General features: G+C 41.6%; 1 protein-coding gene across 1 annotated transcript in view; it reads right to left on the reverse strand.

Annotated features, from left to right (window-relative positions):
- Positions 1-19,781, reverse strand: part of LOC102299902 (protein jagged-1b) — a 63,800-nt gene that overhangs the window by 9,508 nt on the left and 34,511 nt on the right. The window contains exons 3-9 of the mRNA XM_005929971.3: positions 13,727-13,790; positions 8,980-9,228; positions 7,532-7,592; positions 6,313-6,443; positions 4,934-5,053; positions 4,460-4,573; positions 817-930 (exon numbers count right to left, since the gene is read on the reverse strand). Coding sequence (XP_005930033.1) covers positions 817-930; positions 4,460-4,573; positions 4,934-5,053; positions 6,313-6,443; positions 7,532-7,592; positions 8,980-9,228; positions 13,727-13,790 — 853 coding nt within the window. The remainder of the gene's footprint in view (positions 1-816; positions 931-4,459; positions 4,574-4,933; positions 5,054-6,312; positions 6,444-7,531; positions 7,593-8,979; positions 9,229-13,726; positions 13,791-19,781) is intronic.

The raw sequence follows: 19,781 nt of genomic DNA on the forward strand, positions 1-19,781 counted from the left end.
CTTAAAGTACTCAGAAAAATGGAAACCTGAGTCTCCGCATATATGAAACAACAGCAGGTGCCCATGAGCAGATACTAACTGGACCTTGTACCATTAACCTGGTCATTATTTTCATGAACTGTGATCAGTTTGAGTAAAAGAAATTCAACAAAAATGTGATATAATCCAACTAAAGTCAATAAACACTAACATGATTTACTATTTGTTCTATTACTCTTTTATTTATCCACTACTATGGTATACTGGCCCTGTGCTGAAAGTGACTATATTTATGCAAACTTTACAACACTAGTACATACCAACCAGGAGGTTGCTAGGCAACATGATGGAGTCATAATATATCATAATATTCAAGTTTTATAAATAGAAATTAGACATTATTATGAAACGAAATTGGTACAGTGGCTTTTTTTAAGGTGTTGTAGGTGCAGAGATGCTGTGGTGTCGCGGTCAACACATTCACCTTACATGCAAAGTGGGCCCAGATAAGCAGGGAGGGTTCTGTCATGAATAAAATCTTTGTCAAATCAAAGAAGCAGATCAATCTGCTCTGAGGACTCCTTGGCAGATAAGGCAGCAGCTAAAAACACATGGAGGTGCATAAATGCTAAAGAAAAGGGAATTTTAGCCCATTGGTATGTGGTTTCTAGGCAACATGTAGGCGGGATAGATAAGAACCTTCAAGAGCCTACGATATACCTGTGTGCCAAGTTTGATTGCTTAGCTCCTGATTGTGTGGGAGGAGTTTGCAGACAGAGAGTAATTTGTTGTATTATAGTAAGATAAAGAAGAGCAGGCATACGATGACCCACTGACCCAGCTGGCACGTCCTGCCGGTCCATCCAGGTGGACAGAGGCAGCGATAACCTCCAGGAGCTTCTTCACACGTTGCTCCATGGCCACAGGGGCTGCGATCACACTGCTTCACAGCTGAGAAGACAAACAGAGAATAATATATATGAACATACTGGCCTGTGTGACAGGAGCGTGAGTGAGAACATTAAGGAGGCAGCTTGTGCATGTGTGATCTGAAGGGTAGTATTGGTGTGAGGAAGCTTGGATGCTTTCGTGTTTTTGTTCTTTCTGCTGCTCTGGTTTCTGTGCAAACAGTGATGAATACAATCATCTCAAATCTTTCCCAAAGAGGAGGAAGGAAGGAGTGCATTTGAATAAGGGAAAGGATGGCAAAGCCGGGGGTTGGACAGAAATAAAAATGAGGCTGCCATGTGTGGTTCTACCCATCTGACAAGGAATTTAAAACAGGAAAAACATCACATTCAGACAAAGAGAAGCTCCCCACTTAGGGGTTAACCATGCATAACTTAAAGAGGGCATCATAACTTTTCCCATGCATATCTCTGTGGTGTACATCTCTGTCTCTCTCATAACCTTTTTTCATTTACCTAACCCTACAGAAGAACCATTTTCCATTTTCCTGACCCCGAACAACAATAATCCTGCCAAGTTAGCGGCACATCTCCAAAAATGAGACGGAGAATTCATAACAAACAAAGAAGCCTTTAATTAATATTGGTTATATATATAAATCTAGTCTGAAAACAAAGCTATGTTGTGGTTTTGGTTGTCATTCCTTGCAAGCCTAACAATCTTCTTGCTGTATGTTCCCTGGAGAGTCCCCCCCCCCGCACAACACATAGCCTGCAGAGATAGGCCGCCTCTCTGACTGTTAATCAAGCGAGCAACAAACAACAAGAGCAAAAATAAACAAAACTTTTATTCCCCCGTTCATCCCTCTGCTCTCACTCTTTGATAAAAATGCTTTCTGATGAATTGTTTACATGCCACAGCGCTGTTTATCCTGCACGAGGTGAAAGCTGAGGATGTGGAACTGTTCTTGTTTACAGACAGCTCTGAAAGACCATAACCCGTGTGATCCAATCTCACCTGCCGTCACGCACACCCACCCACCCACCCCACACCACCACACACACACACACACACACACACACACACACAAACACACACAGCACACTCACATGTAGCACGCCGCCAGCGACACATGACCGAGAAACCCAGACTGTTCTGACAGCTCTGCTCAGCTTGACCTTTAGCCGTGTGCAGATCAAAAAATGTATGCGGCTGAGTGAGCGGGAACTAACGCAGTCTTTAAAAGCATTTAACCTACAAACAGACATATATTTAAGTGTGGTTTACTTGTATTACACCAAACCATGATGTTAAGCAATTCAAAGAGGCATCAGGTCCTCTGTGCCTGTGAAGGAACTTTCTATAATGAGTGAAAAAATAAACCCCAAAAAAATAACCCAAAAAAACAAAACAAAACAAAACAAAAAAATCCCCTGATAACATCAGAGAAAGCCCAGATTACAGGATTGGGATCATGGGAACTATACGATCCAGCATTTCTGAGCTTGATGCATACTTGTGATTGTTAGTGGAGATATCTCCGCCTGTCTTTCTTTTAAGGGGGACAGTGTCTGAATATAAGGATGAACCGCTACGTTTAATGATTTGACATCTTTCATACTCACAAACAGAAAAAGAAAAACTGTGTTTATGGGAGATCAGATGGGGGGGGGGCACCTCTATTTTCACCATGGTAACTTGCGCTAACCACACAACCGGAGACCAGAGTTTGGGTTTTCACTGGGCTAATTATTTTCCAGACAACATGCTGTAAGCACGAAATAGATAACAGGCACCCTCCTGAGATGTATCCTTCCTAGCCTCACTGAAAGGAGCCCTGCAGTGAAGTTATGTGCATTCGGTTGATGCAGAACATGAATATCTTTTTTTATATTCTTACTCCTTTTTTGCTGCCAAGTCCATTTCACACCGCTGTAATTACAGCTAACAGAGCACAGATTAGAAAATGGATTTGTCTTTTGTCATTTATGTCAGAATGGCTTTTGCTCTCATATTTTTGTGCTTTTTAGCCTTTGTATGGAGTTAATAAAATAGTGGCGAGATAACGGGAAAGCTGGGAATGAGACCAGCTGCAAACCCGAGCCTCTGTGTTAGCTTTACAACATATGGGTAAGCTGAGTGACCTAAACCAGCACCCCTATTGCAGAATTACATCTTGTCCTGATTTGCATGTCACAATGATTACGTTTAAATGAAACTGAGCTCTAACACACAGCTGTAACAAGCCACAGACAGGTAAAAATATTTTGATTTTGAGTGTATTTGTAATTGTTTAATTAACAACTATTCTACATAGTGTATGTTTTGTATATCTTTCACAGGATTTTGGCCACCTGTGGTTGTTTAAAATGTGCTACTGTGCTAATTTTGAGTTGAATTGACTATATCCTTCATATTTCTCCAAACCTGTGCCTCTAAACTCAAGGTTGTCAAACTCATTTTACATTGTGAGGCCACATTGATCTGAAATGGGCTGGACTAGTAAAAGTCCCCTTTCTCTCACTGTAAAGGTGTTTAACTTAACATTTCATTTCTGTCCCATCTTGATACAAGGAAAAGAGGTGCAATTCACCGATAGAAAAAAGCTGTAAAACATCTAAAAATACATTACAAAATTCAGAATTTATGCCATTCGTTATATTTTCCAAAGCCATCCAGTGGATCAGATTGGAGTCTTTCCCAGGCTGATTCTTCGTGTTTGACACCTGGAGAAGCAGAGAAAGCCCGATGTCGTGTTTATCCAGCAGAATCTGAGTCTGAATAAACGCTTCAGCATGTGTTAGAGGAGACTGCATGTCACAGCGCCCTTAAAGGCTGCTCTTGTCTTTGTGCGATTAAAGTAAAGACAGTCTGGCTTTGCATATTTTTAGGAAAAACATCAGACTACTGTACAGTAAACTGACATCCACATAAGGCCAAGAACAACAATGCTACACCAATCCAGAACACAACTGTGTATTGTTTTTGTGTTTAGCAGCAGTCTCAGCTTACATTCACTTGGCAGACACTTTGCTACTTCTTATTTTTTCACTTTCACGCACATCGCAAGAGAACCGGATGTCACTCCACAAATTCCCAATTATGCGATTAAAGTAATCACATTACATGGGAAAAAGCTCACATGAGTAAAAGACCTGATAATAAATACCTTCTAATTACTGCCATTAAAAAAAGAAACAAAAAAACATGTAGTAATTCACAGTGCCACCTCTGCTTATATTAATGCAATTGCTGATTATAAGTGCTCCAACAGAGGGTCTTGATTGTTCTAGTGATACAAATACAAATGCATTCCTGCACCCCCTCCCTCTCCCCCCCTCCACACAACCTAACGCCACACACACACACACACACACACACACACACACACACACACACACACACACACACACACACAGGGAAAGATGTTTAGGCTAATTTAACTTCCTCTGTTGCATTGATTAGAGTCACTCGCTGGCTTTGATCCAATAATAACCAATCACAGACAATCTCACAGCGCCCCGGCCCCTCAGCTCAGTAAGACACGAATGTGAGCAGCATCGACAATCACCATCTGTGCAGGTGTGTCCAGTCCAGCCTTCGCTACAGATGCAGCTGAACCCTGTTTGGTCTTCCACACAGGTCGCGCCGTTCATACACGGGGAAGACAAGCACGCGTGTTCCACTAAAGGGAGGAAGGAGGGGAGGAAAGTGTAAATGAAAAGCTTGTTTCTCTCATAACGGTTATTAACTTTGACAAGCAATATTGTGGAAAAATGTGAATGGCTTATACAAATATAATATAAATAAACTAGAAAACAAACGTTGAAGTAAGAATGAATTTGTAGAGTCACACGTTACACTGGGGTTAACATATGTGCATGTAAAGACTACTTATAAGTAGGAATTTTCTAAATAACTCCAACAATTTATGATATTTCCTCCTTGTGCCACTCAGTAGTCTTGGCCATCTCTGTGCATCTCTTACATTTGTGTAAACAAACATTACTGAGAGCACTTTTGCTGTTTGTTGACGTTGACTCACCGATGTCACAGTTGCGTCCTCTGAAGCCTTCCTGGCACTCACACTGATACTCGTTGGGCTCTGTGTTCGTACAGGTCCCGCCGTTTTTACAGGGCTGATGGGTGCCACAGTAGTTTAGATCTGAACACACAAAATGATGCGTTTAGTTTTTAGATTTTAGCTCAGAGCAAAAACAAAGTGACATAGGGGCGAATAGAAAAATGAATGAGGATGCCTTAGTCTGACTTTATTTCAGGTAAACATCCAGGGAACACACACACACACACACACACACACACACACACACACACACACACACACACACACACACACACACAGACCTGGTGTATCCAGGTCTGTTCTGTGGGCTGACTGTGCAGGCCAGTAGCTGCAGGGCTTGTTCCTCCATTGTCTTTAATCATTTCCTCGGTGCCCATGGCCTCTTTGTCTCACTGCAGCTCTTTACAGAGCCTTTCTGAATGCGCAGAAACAGCTTAAGACCCCACCTAGTTAAAAGCAGCCAGCCCAGCCCCGCTCACGTTCACCTTACCCAAGGCTATCACCTTTCTCCTGCACAATACGCTGTCCCGTGGGCACTGGTTAGGCTCCCACACTGGGACAGAGGTAGGAGTCATATGCTGGGATAATGCTGGGCGAACTTTGCTACAGTTTGGTGGGAAAATACTGACGCTCGAAATCCTCGGGGACTTTTATCTTATCTTATACAGAAGATCATGCATGGAGAGAAGTGTGAAGAACCACGCCTCGCTAAGACTGCACACACAATGCCTCTCTCTTTGTCTCAGAGCCACACAGACAGGATGAGTTATTGGTCAACATACAATACACGGCAGAGCACTTTCATCTTTACGTATGATGTAGTCTTCTACTGTGTTTTTATGTTAAATGAGTCTTTGGAAGCTCTTGTGGACAACAAAGGATCCATCAGTGTGTTGCTGAATCCAAACTCTTGTAAACCTACGAGTTCATATATAGAAAACAATCAAAAATTTAAAAAGGTGACACAGTAAGTATCTTTAGCATGACATAAAGAAATAAGAGAAATAAGATTAATAATCATGAATTCTGTATAACTGTGCAAAAAGGTCACTGAGTAGAAGTAAATCTGGACAGCTGAGAGTTAGTCGGCTCGCTTTTTCCAAGAGTTTCTGTCTAAACTTTTACTTGGTTTTAATTTCATAGTGCCTGCTACGCTGTGTGGTTAAATTTACCTAGTGATTGATCACTCTGTGTGTCTACAAGCCAGCGCAGTTTCCTAAACACCAACGACTCCAGTTGCATATCTGAGATACTGGAAAAAAAGGGTGGAAACCCCCTCACTCGCACATAAACACTTTCTTCTTCTCTACTACAGAAAAGGAGTGGGTCACATGTCGGACCTTTGTCACACAGCAGTCCTCCCCAGTTGACGTCGCACACACACTGCCAAGGTTCAGTGCAGCTCCCATACACACAGCCTGGGAACGTAATACACTGGTCGCACAGCTGACCCTTCCAGCCATATTGACACCTAAAAGAAAAAGAAGAAGAAGACATGAGCAGAGAGGCAGATTGGAACAACCACGAATCTCATTATCTGTATTATGAAGCTGCTGTTGCTATGATAGTTATAGAAATCCTGGAGGGATGTTTCGATGATGATTTTATTTGCTTCATTAGACTTCTGTGGGAGAAGCTGTTACTTGAAAATGCTGCACAGCACAAATTAAATCCTTACGTGGGAGCTCATTGGTGTGCAGATCAATATGGACTAAAGTGTTGAGCCACTCCTCTTAAACTTTGAGCTCACTGAATTCCAGTGTGTTACTGTAATAGGATGCAGTCGTTGCAACAAGTCAGGTTGTGAAATTTCTTCCCTCCTAGTTGTTCCACGATCAACTGTAAGTGGTATTATTGCAAAGTGGAAGCTTTTAAGGAGCACAGTGACTCAGTCACAAAGTAGAAAGTCACATAAAGTTACAGAGCGGGGTCACCAGCTGTAGAGTCAGTCTACAGCTGGCTCAACAACAGAGCTCCAGACTTTCTCTGGGTGTAAAAATTGAGCGCCAGGATCTTCATGGCATAGCCAAGCAGCTCCTGCAGGTGTAATGCAATGTAGGTGGCCCCTTAGGTTTTGTAGATATAGTGTACATTCAGCCCCACTTTACAACTGAAGTTAATTTATCTGTAGAGAGAATAGATCCCTCTAATGTAATAGCTTCACTAAATCTACACCCGCAACACTACTGCTGGACTTACAGGGGATCCAAGTTTGTGTATTTACAGCTTTGTGCATTATTTTTGGATTGAACTTGGTAGAGTCCCTCAATTCATCATATTTAAGTCACCTTTCTCCTGATTGGCTGTTTGTTCCAACCAGAATGCTTTGAACATAAGGTTAGTGTATATTAAAAGAAAAACTCCCATTAATTTGGCTGGCCATTTATGAATGAATGACTGAAGGGTTTGGTTTAAAAAGTTAACCTGCTCATATAAAATCACATTTTTTGTCATCTTCTGGTATTGACTAAAGTTTTCATTACTCAATTTTTATATTGTAACAGTCAAAATAATATTTCATATTTCCAATTTTCTATATCGGTACAAGTATACACTTACTTGCATTCTCCAGGTACATCGCAAGAGCCGTGGGTTTGATGACAGCCCTGCCTGCACACCGCTGCAAAGCCAAAAAAACAAAACACGGTTGGAATCATACCATGACACAATGTTTTTTTATGGAGTAGACGCGTGTATGGCGTCAGAGTATCTGCCACATCATATCAGGGTCAAAAATGCCTTTAATTAACCCTGAAAACGCCCTGAACTTCATCATCAACAGTAACCTGCAGGGGGTAACAGAGCGAGCTTCCTGCCTTCCTGCAGTCCAATCAGTGTCGTGTCGAGGAGGAAGTCAGATGAAGTGAGAAAGGGGTGAGATGGGCAGGGTTGCAGGATGTCCTTAAACTAGCTCTGTGTCCTTCAGGGTTCCCATGGTTTCCACTCTGGCTTCCTCCATTCACTCAGTTCAACCGCTGCAACATGATGGCAGCGCTCCGAGGTCACAGAGTGAGGGCGCTCAGTTGATGAGTCACACAAAATAATCCTCCACACCCTCACCACAGAAGGTAGCCAAGCGTGTCTTTGCTGATGGACTGTTTCAGAGAGCAACCGTGTAATGGCCTGAAGTCTTTTTAACACTAAGACAAGCACGTGTGCGGTTATTCCTTATTAATGAGGCCTGTTGCTATTAAAGCTGTGTGTGAATATTTAGATGACATATCCACAAAACCTTTATCACAATAATAGTTTTAAATAGTTTCAAAGACTAAAGTTAGACAGGAAAACAAAGACGACCTCAAGAAAAATTTGATTAACTTCAGGTTAGGTCAGTTCACCATTTGTGGAGTGACATTGTGATGGAGGGTGTTCTCTGCCTCACACCAAGAAGGCTCTGTCTTTGTATCTCCTGGCTGGGTGGGACCTTTCTGTGTCAAGATTGCATGATCTAACCTGTATCTGTGTGGGATTTTTTTTCTTTTTATAAGTCCTGATAGACTCCAAAGATACGTGTGTTAGATTATTAGTGATTCTGAAGTGGAAGTAAGGGTCTTTGTGACCCTGTGATTAACTGGCAAACCTGCACAGGGTGTGTGTGAGACAGACTCCAATATTTTTAGTTGACTTCTTTGATCTGGGCAGTTTACAAAATATGTTTGTGTGTTGAGGAATTTGAAGGTTTTTTTTCCCCACCAGTACAGGCTTTAGTAGTGTAATCCATCGCAGCAAACATTAAGCCTGGGTTTATTTTTCTAATGCTGTACCCCTGTTACTGGATAACTTAATTGTTACCATTGTTGATGGTAACAGTAATACCTACTTAGTATTTAAGGGAGCATTTTTGGCAAAAACATTGTCTTGTTGAGGATTGAAGGAAGAAAATGATTATGTGTTAATATTTGAATGAGATAGAGACAAATACGGGATTTTTAAAAACACATACACACACAAACAAATGCACAACTTTGAGGAAACACCAGTGGACTCCTTTGTGTTCCTTTTCTTACCTATTTTGCACTCTGGCCCCGTCCAGCCCTCCATGCAGACCTTGGAGCCGCTTTGGTCGCAGCTGAAGTGGCCGACGAAGTCATCGCGGGCTCGGCAGAACTTGTTGCAGAAGGGTCCGTAGTAGTTGGAGTGACAGCGGAAACGAAGTCGGTACTCCAGGCTGAAAGAGCGTCCGTGGTAACGGTAAGTCTGCCACTGTTCACCGGGGTTCAGCATGGAGGAGAGCAGGATTCGCTCGATCAACTGACCTGAGGGAGGAAGGAAGGAAGAAATACTTTCTTTTGTTTGCTGTTCTGACACTGGGAAATCAAAGGGTGCCAAACATCTGGGGAAGGAGGAACTGTGTCCACATTCAGCAGATAAATCTAAACACTCCCTAACATTATTAGCATCAAAGCTGATATGGCACGAGTTCAATCAAATAGTCGCCTGTTAACACATCGAGCAGTTATGGAGCAACATTACCATCATACGGAGTCTGGCTCTTTTTCCATCACCCACTAAGAAAAATATCTGTTTTTTTAGCTGTTTAATGTGACAAGTTACCCACCAGTGCATCACTAACTTTAGTGCTTGCCATTTTGTGCCGAGCAGGTTGTGTACAGGTGATTTATGAGAGCTATTTCACCAAAAAAACAAAAAAAAAAACAACAAAAGAAAACCACTGGATGTTGGAATTTGTGGGATTGATAAAAACAATGAGGCTCTAAAATGCTCTGCAGAGCTGTGAGACACCACAAATATCCAAGAGATCATCCCTATGAGGCAGCTCTTTAACATTTGATTAGCTATTGGAGAGGAGGGGGAGATGCAGAGAGAGGACCAGACAAGCCCCAGGGCAACAGCGGGGCAGTGGCTGCTGCTCCTGACCCCCGGAGGGGATTTCCCAGAGGCACTGGTATCCCCAAGTCACTTTCATTGCTCTCTGACAGGGTGTTAACAGACACACAGTACTCAGAATAAGTGTGAGTGTGTCTGTGTGTTGTTTCAGTGTATATGCCATGTGTGTATCTATGAGATGCTAGTGAGGATACAGGCAAAGATTGCATGATAGGAGGACAGAACAGGAAGCCTCATTGGAAGTATGTCAGCAGTGAAGAGAGACTGTGTGTACAGAATGTGCGAGTGTGTGCATGTGTGTGTGTGAGAGAGAGATTCTGCCAGAGGCAAACAGAGTCAAAGAGGAAGGGAAGCAGCTATTAGGACACACACATAACAAACTGCCTGATGGAGAGATGAGATCACTGCGGTTTGACCCAAAGGAATGAAAACAGGGATACACAGTGGTTGGTGTGTGTGTGTGTGTGTGTGTGTGTGTGTGTGTTGTGTGTGTGTGTGTGTGTTGTGTGTGTGTGTGTGTGTGTGTGTGTGTGTGTGTTTTAGCATAAAAAATGGGATGGGAACAGAGCGGACGTTGAGCGGACTGTTAGCTCGGCCGCTGCTCGATTCCTCTGCCGTCGCCTGTAGTCAAACTCGAGGGCCCCGTTTCACAAACACTCATTATGCTACTGCAGTGCATTGTGGGTTTTTCATTATTTTATGACTCTGGCATGGCCGGGGGTTAATTTCATCATCACCATTTCTCTTCCAGAAAAGAAGTAGAAGTAAGCGAATTATCATTCAGCACAGCAGGGAAGGTGTGTAACAGAGCCCAATTTTCGCAGTAACGTGATTAGAGAAGATGGTACAATAATATGTGAGGGGTGTGGAGGACCCCAGGAAGAATAGCCTCTCTGGCTGGTGCTAATGGGCATCCTAAAAAAAGAGAGAGAGCAAGAGACAGAAAGATTGATGGCAGAACAGCTGAAACAAGAAGCCCTGAGCTCTTCCTGAAATCACACTTTATAGAAACATAAGCAGCAGAGAAACAGAGATTGTATCTGCAGGGAGTTAAAAAAAAAAAAAGCTCGTTTTCTTGTCTCTGGAGATTGTCCCCCTACTGTCTTGTATTAGCTGTGAAGTGCTTGCCCTTGACAATGGTGAGAAAACACTGCAGGAGAGAAAACACCTCCCTGTGACTTCATTTTGAATCAATAGCCTTGTGGAAGCCAATAGATCAGCTGAAGGTTTTTTTTAATTTGATGTGCATGGTTTCTCATGACATTTCTATGTTTATTTTCAGTTTTCATTCTAGTATAAACTCCCAGTGAAACTATTCTCACATGGATGGGGGACTAAGTCTAAACATGTGTCTTGAACTTTGGTGACAAGCTGGTCGAGATTATAATGCTTCTAATATTGAATTCCGCTTTCGCAGTTTTGTGGCTGTGGGTGTAACATCAGTACAGCTGAAACACGGGGGAGCACAGCAGCAAGTATGCTGTCAAAATCACCCAATGAATACGGGAGCAGAAGGAGAACATGGGAAAAAAACATTTTAAGATGATTCATATTTACTGAAACATTACGCTGAGAAAGTTACAAATGTCCCTGTGGGGTTTTTGTTCTGTGAGGGGGAAGAGATGAACGTAGTTACTATCAGCATTTGGTACAGAAGCCCTGTTTTAAAGCTTCAAATTTAGGATTTTGACAGCAGCCATGTTGGTTTTTTTGTGGCAGACAGTGGCAGAAAATGCACGAATGTATGGATGGATGGAATTTGACTCTCCAAAAGTGAAGCGCAGATTTATACAAGTTATTTCCTCAGATTATTTCATTAAAGGCACAAACACGATTAAGAAATCTAGTTCAGTGACTAATTAGCGCAAATTGGGAAAAGCAGCAGCCTGTGTCAGCGTCCATCTGTCAGTTAAAGCAGACCTGCTCCTAACTTTAAGCCTTAATTAGTGAGTTATAAACAAACTGCACTGTAACTGTGTTATGAAGGCTGTAGCTTTATTTAAAGCCCCGGAGGTTGATGTTTGGTGCCTACACAAAACATCCAACAGCATGTGAGAAACTGTTTTCTCTGTGCTATTGCCCTGGTGGCAGTACCGCAGTAACAAAGGCACTTTTGCAAAACTTCTGAGCAGGAAAATTCAGTTCAAGAATTAAATAATACATTTTTTGTTGACTAGAAAACCCTTTGAAATCTGGGGAAATGGCAGCACTGCAGAAATGAGATGTTACAAGAACTACAAGGCCCAAAAGATCAACGCAGGCCTTTTCATTTTTTCTTTATGTACTTAATGACATGTTTATTTTCTGAGTATATTATCCTGTATGTTGTTGTGAAATCGTACTTTGTGTAAACATTCAGTCACTGACTTATGAGTTAAAGCTGATGCAGCCTGGTGTTGCAAAATTTCCAGCCTCCATTAAATTATTGGTTATTACAGAGCGTGTTTACTCATCTTGATGATTGCTCAGGAGGCTGCAGTTTGCTGTTTATTCGATTTTCACTGTTGTAGTGACAGGTGTTTCCATCAGGTCTATATGTCTGTGTCGTGCAATAAAGTTAAATAAAAGACTGTGTCCTTCAAAATAAACATAAAACGGGATAGAGAATATGTAAAACGACTGAAAGAAACTAAATAAAACCAAATAAAGGTGCCAAAACCTGCTGCATATTACCTACTTATTGTGAACTACTGCAGGCATGTATGAAGTTTTATAGTCTGACTGATCTCATTTCATTGCTGTGATACCATCGTGTTCCCTTATCTAAACGGTTACTTGTCAGTATACTCAACAAAAACATAAAGGCCAAAGACCAAAGTTGTAACCAACGGGAATTATCCTTTAACAGATCAAGGTACGCCCCTGCACATTAACACTTAAGCTACATTTTATTTGAAGAAAACTCTGTGAAGGTCACACCGTCTGTGCTCATAGCACGTCACATTTTCTTGGTATTTCCAAGAACCGTTTCAGAAGGTACAGTTATGCTCGGTAATCCTTTCTGATTTGCAGCACGGCCCGCTAAGTCCATTCAGACTGCTACCGAATGCCTCTGTTTGGGCTGAGCTAAGCTGTCAGCCTAGTGAACAGCTTTAGGCCCAATGTAAGGGCTGTCAGGAGCTCAGGTGGAAACGGAAGATAATGCAAACAAGATGTAAGAGCGTCGCTGGAGGGCAGAGCGAAGGAGAGACGGAAGGCGAAAGAGAAATGTGAGGTGAAAAGTTTCTCATCCTATCAGCCATCTTCTGGGTAGCACCGAGGTTGAGAGACCGCAGTGCAGTGGTCCCTCAAAGGAAGGATTGTGGCATGACAGGAATGAGGAAGGCACAGAAACATCTGTCTGGCTGTGCTTGTGTGTGTATGTGTGTTGCTTTTTATAGCATGCCGCTCACATTCCCTGTCACGGAGCTTTTCCCGATTATGAGGAGGAACAGCACTGAGATGAGCAGGAAATTAAAGGGTCTGGATAAAAGGCCCACTAAACTCGTTAGATCACAGACATTAAGACACAAAGGATATTTTCACATTGTTTCATCATGTCAGACAGCAAACGCTCATAAACAAGCACCCGTGTTGTTTTCCTCTATAAAACTGTTGATTGTTAATATTTAAACTCACAAGTAACTCTTTTCTTGATAAGATAAAGCTGGAAATGCAGTAAAGACGGCTCCATTTTTTAAACGTGTCACTTACCTTCAACACTTTAATGGTGTTTTAAGCGATGACGGTATATCTTACAAAGGCTCTCTAGCTTCAAACCTCAAAATATGACATGTGTGAGGATGAGGGGAATAATAACACCCTCACAACTTTCCTTCTGTTTATTGTTATTTAATTCAGCCCCCCTTTTATTTACATTCCTGACTACACATGAATAAAAAGGAACGCAGGTATGTGCAAACACACCTTCGACTGAACTCGATGTGTCATTGTCATAATCCAGAGCCTCCAACACCAGAGAGAACGACTTCTGTGGGAAAAAACACAGAAACAACGCAATCAGTGTGATGACATGCAGAGTTTTTTGTTTTTTTTTTAAATATTAAATTACACAAAGAAATTGTTCTCTCCTTCCTTCCAGGCTCTTTTCTCAGACTTTCGAACATGTTTTAGCTCACAATTTTCAATTTCAAATTGAATCCAAGAAATTTGTGTCATTTTGGTCTTTATCAGGATTTAGCTTTCACGATTAAACAGTCCTAGAAACAAATGCATCGGTGTAAACATGGGTTTGCTGAGTAGGCTATGAATGCTGAAAAATGGAAAGGATTATTGGCAACCTCAGGCACAAACTCGCTCATTACAAAAACAAGACCTGATGGGGAAGATGAAATGACTGTCATTGACTTCATGTGAGACTGATCCCTTCACTCCATTCTGGTGTCTGGCCTGATATAAATGTAATAACTGTAGTGGAGTCAGTGTGGGGCTTCAATGATTGTTACGTGCACCCTTTTTTTCTAGCTTTAGTAATACACTTTAATTAAATTCAGAGCTTTAAGTGGACACATAGCCAGCCTATATACTCTTATCTCATAGTGCAGTAGCAGAGGACTTGAGCATACATGACTTTGGGCTTACAGAGATACACACTCTGGATAGATAACAGGTGCTCTTCCTTGTGTCTTCCCCTTTCCTGATGCATTTATTCGTCCTATAGACTAGCTATGAATAATTCAAACCAACATTACAGTTCTTCTCGCTCCCTTTATGGGTTTCTCTATCTCTGTACATTCACCGGCCGATCCCTCCCTCTGCGAAATGCACCACTGCCTGTCATGCAAATCGCTCCACCCTGTGCATTGTGGGTAAGGTTCTTCTAAAGGGTTACATGAATGTGTGGTCACGTCTTTGCTGAGGGACAGCACTGCCCGGGTGGGGAGTGGGAAGTGAGGTGCTGCAGGACAAATGGATGGGAAGCAGGTGATGGGCACCGGAGGTGACCGAGTGAGGGAGAGGTTAAGTGCGGTAGGTCGGCCCAAAAACATCCGAGGCAGATAGAGGCACATTTGAAGAGCAGAGGAGAAGATGAAGGGTTGCAATGAAGGTGCAAAATGTTAGGGGAGCGAAAATTGTGCAGCGGAAAGCACTGAGTCAGGAATTTGTTTCAAGAGGAAGAGCATCCAGTGTGTTTGAGAGGGGAAGAAAAGGTGAACCAAATGATGGTACAGATAGAGAAAAGGACAGAGAAAAGGGGAAGGGAGGATAATTACTTGGGGGATATGTAAAGAAAAGGGCACAGAAAGATACAGCAGGGGAAAAACGCCACTGTGGTAAAATAATTATAATTTGTAGGCGTCCTGGAGTTTCTCTGATTCAGATATACGCCCGGAGGAAGATGGAAGAAAGGTCAGAGGGAGGTGAAACCAAACGGATGATGATACAAGAGAGATGATTAAAGGAGAAGACAAAAGAACTGATGTGATATGATAAGAAATGGTAGTTGAGTAAGTGGGTGAACTCCCACACACTATACTTGGATGTCGTGGCGCTAATGAGATGTGCTGGGCTGCAGAGGGCTCACGGGCAGTTCATTAAGCCTGGGAGATAGTGGGTAACCCACAGATGGACCAGCTGGACTCATTAGGCTTTGGCTTAAAACTCTCACCTGAAGCAATGTTTGGTATTCATGAATTACAGCTAACAGCTACACTGTTGGATCTTGAGACGACTTTTTATGAAATTAATTCCATACAAGATCCGTGCTGGAAGAATGAATCACATCCTCAGTTTAAGTGAAATACCGTTACAGTTGTGTACTTTTTCCACAACTAGATATCCTGCGCACACACACACACACACACACACACACACACACACACACACACACACACACACACACACACACACACACAGTTTTATCAGCAAATGGTGCTTAAAATATTAACAATAAAAGTATCCATTCCACAGCAAAATTTCTCTTATTATGTTATTATGTGTTTTTATATGACATTATTGGAGTGTTTATACCGAGCCAGCAATGTGTAAGAGCCAAGGCTCCAGCGACAATCATTTAAATTCATTTATATTACGGGGTTTCAGTGACAGAGTGCCAGTTCAGGGAGCTATCTTATAACTCACAGCTGCACAGGGGGAAGGCATTCATTAAATACATCTGGTTATTGTTTGTTATATGTCTGTTCAGAGGACCGTGCTTTATGTCAGTCCTTTCTGGGCCAGTTGTGTTAATCACCTATAAGGGGGCTTTTGCCTTTCTTGCTGTAGCTGTAAAGGTGAGACGGGTTTATTCTGCTATGATGGCTAAAACAGAAGAGCTGAAACTGATGAAAATGCTTCCTTTATCTCATTCAGTTTGAATAAAAGGAAAAAACAAAGTCATGTTTTCTTTCCCTGTTTAAATAGTGTAGTCAAGTCTATCACAGTGGTTAGCACCACTACATAACAGTAAGAAGGTCCTGGGTTCAAATCCTCAATCTATCTGAAGCCTCTCTGTGTGGAGTTTGTATGTCCTCTCCCTGCCTGCACAGGCACACTCTGGGTACTACAGCTTGGATGGAATCTCTTTGGGATTTAAAATAGACGCATTTTCTGTATATGGTAACAAGTATTGTTTGCACTTTATGGGCATGCGTGTTTTTGTGGTCACACTCTGTGTGGAACAAACTACTATCAAAGCAGCAACCTACAGGACTGAAAAATGAAGCCAGCCAGGAAGTGCCAAAAATTGCAGTTCCGTTATTGGCCACTGGAGGCAGGTGCCAAAAGTGCATCAGTCCCCATTGACTCTGATGTTAAAAAGTCCAACTTTACAGCACAATAATGTTTACAAACAGGTACATCTTCTTGAACTTATTTGAAACAACAACAACAACAACAACAAAAAATTAATGTGGCTTCCTATGTGGTGCAGCCTGTCCAAGGAATTTGTGCTTCAGTCTTTGTATAGAAACACTACTTTCATTTTTTCAAAGTGGTGAATACTTTTGTTTTGGTTTTGAACTGTTGTGGGTAATTTTCACACAATCTCTTGGTCACCCTTTGCAGGTTATAGTAATTATTTTTATTTATTTATTTATTTTATTAAAAAAAAAAAATTATAGCCTACATAAAGATCAATTATGGCAGCATGAAGCTAATGAACTACCTCAAAACTTAATATTCAAGTGAAACTAAGCAAATGCACTTGGTTGCTCTTCAGCACTGCCCAGAAGATAAGGTTGACACATCTTTGCAGCAGCAGTTTGATAAAAAAAAAAATGATGCTGGAGGTGGAGCTTTGAGACTAGGAAGACAACTGTGATGAACTGTCCACTCCTATAAAATGCACTGGTAGCGTTTTCACACCCCCCCTCAGCCTTATCATCTTCACAATCACCCTCCCTCCTCCCTCACCCTTCCTTCCATGCACTTTTTTTTGCCAACACTCTCGCTCCAACGCTACGACAAAAACTTATTCACTTGCCTGCAAAGCACACACCCTCACCTCCCACAATTGCATGCATCCAAACTTATAATCCAGGCTCTGATAAAGGAAGGGTGTATCTGCACTGAGGTCTGTTGTTCTTTATGGCAGCCAGCAAGGGTCAAACTAACCATGGTTGCCAAGTTAAAGTCACAACAGCTAAAACAATTGTGTCCGTAGGGATTCATATTATCACAGCAATATAAACTTCCTAACTGTCTTTCCAAAACATGCACAGTCACGCCACAGAAACTTGGTGAAGATGTCGCAAAGACTAAAGCTGTTAGGGGCCAGGATCGAGAAAAGTAACCTCCTACCTGAACAAAAAAAACCCAAAAACACAAACAAAAGTGATATTTTTATTTTATCCCTACACAAACAACCTTTTAATATAATGTTTGTGCGGCCTGTGGTGATTATGACCAAAGTGATGATAGCAGGAACTGGCAAATGGACAAGATGTGTGTGTGTGTGTGTGTTTAGAAACAGGAAAAGAAAAACATGTTCTATTTCAAAGTGTCCTTTGTCCTGAGACCAACATTACCATGATTTATATGATTTATATATGATATAACATGTTTATGATGTAACACAGGCGAAATCAATCAAGCAAAGAAAATCCACAAACAACGACAACAACACCAAAGAAACCCACAGCTAAACAAAGAAGCCTCATGTTAGGACCTACAAGTGACTTTTCAAATGAACCTCCTGGAGTCTTCAGGAAAAGCTGCATATTTATGATGATGATAAAATGCATATAAGCATATCAGGTTAACAAGATAAAGAAGCAAGATAAGGAACCAAGCAAACGGCTTTTTTTTCTCAGTGTTATGGAGGGGTTGGGTGATTCACTTCTTAGTGATTCTTGTCTTGCCTACATCACACAAGCTAGCGCGGCCATTTCTGATTTCCCTGAGAAAATTCCAGGGTGATGATGCATGTCTTAACAGAAAAACTGCCAGATTTTAGCTCTACCATTATTTGTTTGCTATTAAAAAATGTTTTGCTCATGATGGTGTGATTTCTTTGGAATATCACAATAAACTTATATAAACACACACACACACACACACACACACACACACACACACACACACACACACACACACACACACACACACACACACACTGTCTTTAAGACCAGTCATCTGATGTGACACTATACTGTAGTGTTGCAGTATAATGTACACCTCATATATGGAAATCTGTGATACAAGCTTTAACCCTCTACTTTTGTTTCAAGCTAATTCATGCTCACATTATTTGATGCTGAACTTCAGCTACACTCTTGAAATTCCATATGCCTGAAATCAAGGCAGCAGGTATTTGGCCTGTGAATGATATACCTGAAGAAATTATAGATATAGATTGATATAGACATATCTATTTGAAAATGACTCTAGAGAAAATTCTGTTTAAGAAAAGCTTGAAAAGGCACCTGACTTTACCACAAGAGCATAGTTTTTATAAACAAACTAATAGAGTGCTAAAATTTCACAGTTTTCCTGTTAAGATGTATATGGGGCGATCGTGGCTCAAGAGTTGGGAGTTTGCCTTGTAATCGGAAGGTCCTTAGGGACTAGCAAAGCACTATACAAATACAGGCCATTTACCATTTATATCATCACCCTGGAATTTTCTCAGAAAAATCAGAGATTCTCAGGCTTTTGAGATGTGGACAGTTGATAGGAATGACTCAAAACACATGAAATTAGGCATTTGGAAAATAATGACACCATTCCTGAATGAGTCATCTGCTCTCACAACAGTAAGAGAGCTTAACAATTTTAAAATTACAGGCGGTAAAATCACAGTACTAGATTTTAACCTTCCCAAATAGAGAGCGTAATCCTAGCTATGGTGGTCACTGTAGGACAAATAACTTTGGCCATCATTCATCGGAGAGTGTAGACTGTCACTCCGCTGTTAACCTTATCTATAAATATCCATGTCTTTACTCTGGAGAAGGCTGTAAAACTATGTGAAAGAATTCCAGTACAAGTCAGTGATACTTATTTCTGTCCAATGACAGGGATACTGAAGTGAGTTGTTGAGCACTCCTGTTTGATTCTCTGTTAGCCTCTGTTAGGGGCTGTTTTTACTGCTGTTAACTTCTGTTAGCGACAGTTTTTGTCACTATTAGCTTCTTTGTAGCTGCTGTTAGTCTCTGTTAGCCTCTCTTTGCTGTTTTGCCACTGTTATATGTTGTTAGCCTCTGTTAACCACTGATTTTGCCACCACTAGCTACTGTTAGCCTCTGTTAGCTGCTATAAAGAGGCATTAGTAAAACTTTATTTGAAGTGGATCTAGCATTGTCAAACTGCTTATCAGGTACAAAGTATGAAATCCTAACATTAGATGGATATTGTTTAGCGTTAAGGTTATTATGATAATACATCAGTTAGTTGGAAGATGTGCAGAGCGTTCTCACTCCCGAGGCGTAACATGCCGACGTTTTGTCACGTCCCGCGGCGTTCCTGAGGAACGCGAAAGGAGACCTTCGGCGTTCTTATGGTACGCGGCGGGTTATGGCTG

The sequence above is a fragment of the Haplochromis burtoni genome, unplaced genomic scaffold (genome assembly GCF_018398535.1).
Source record: "Haplochromis burtoni strain Fernald_Lab_line unplaced genomic scaffold, NCSU_Asbu1 Contig_128, whole genome shotgun sequence".
Taxonomy (NCBI): domain Eukaryota; kingdom Metazoa; phylum Chordata; class Actinopteri; order Cichliformes; family Cichlidae; genus Haplochromis; species Haplochromis burtoni.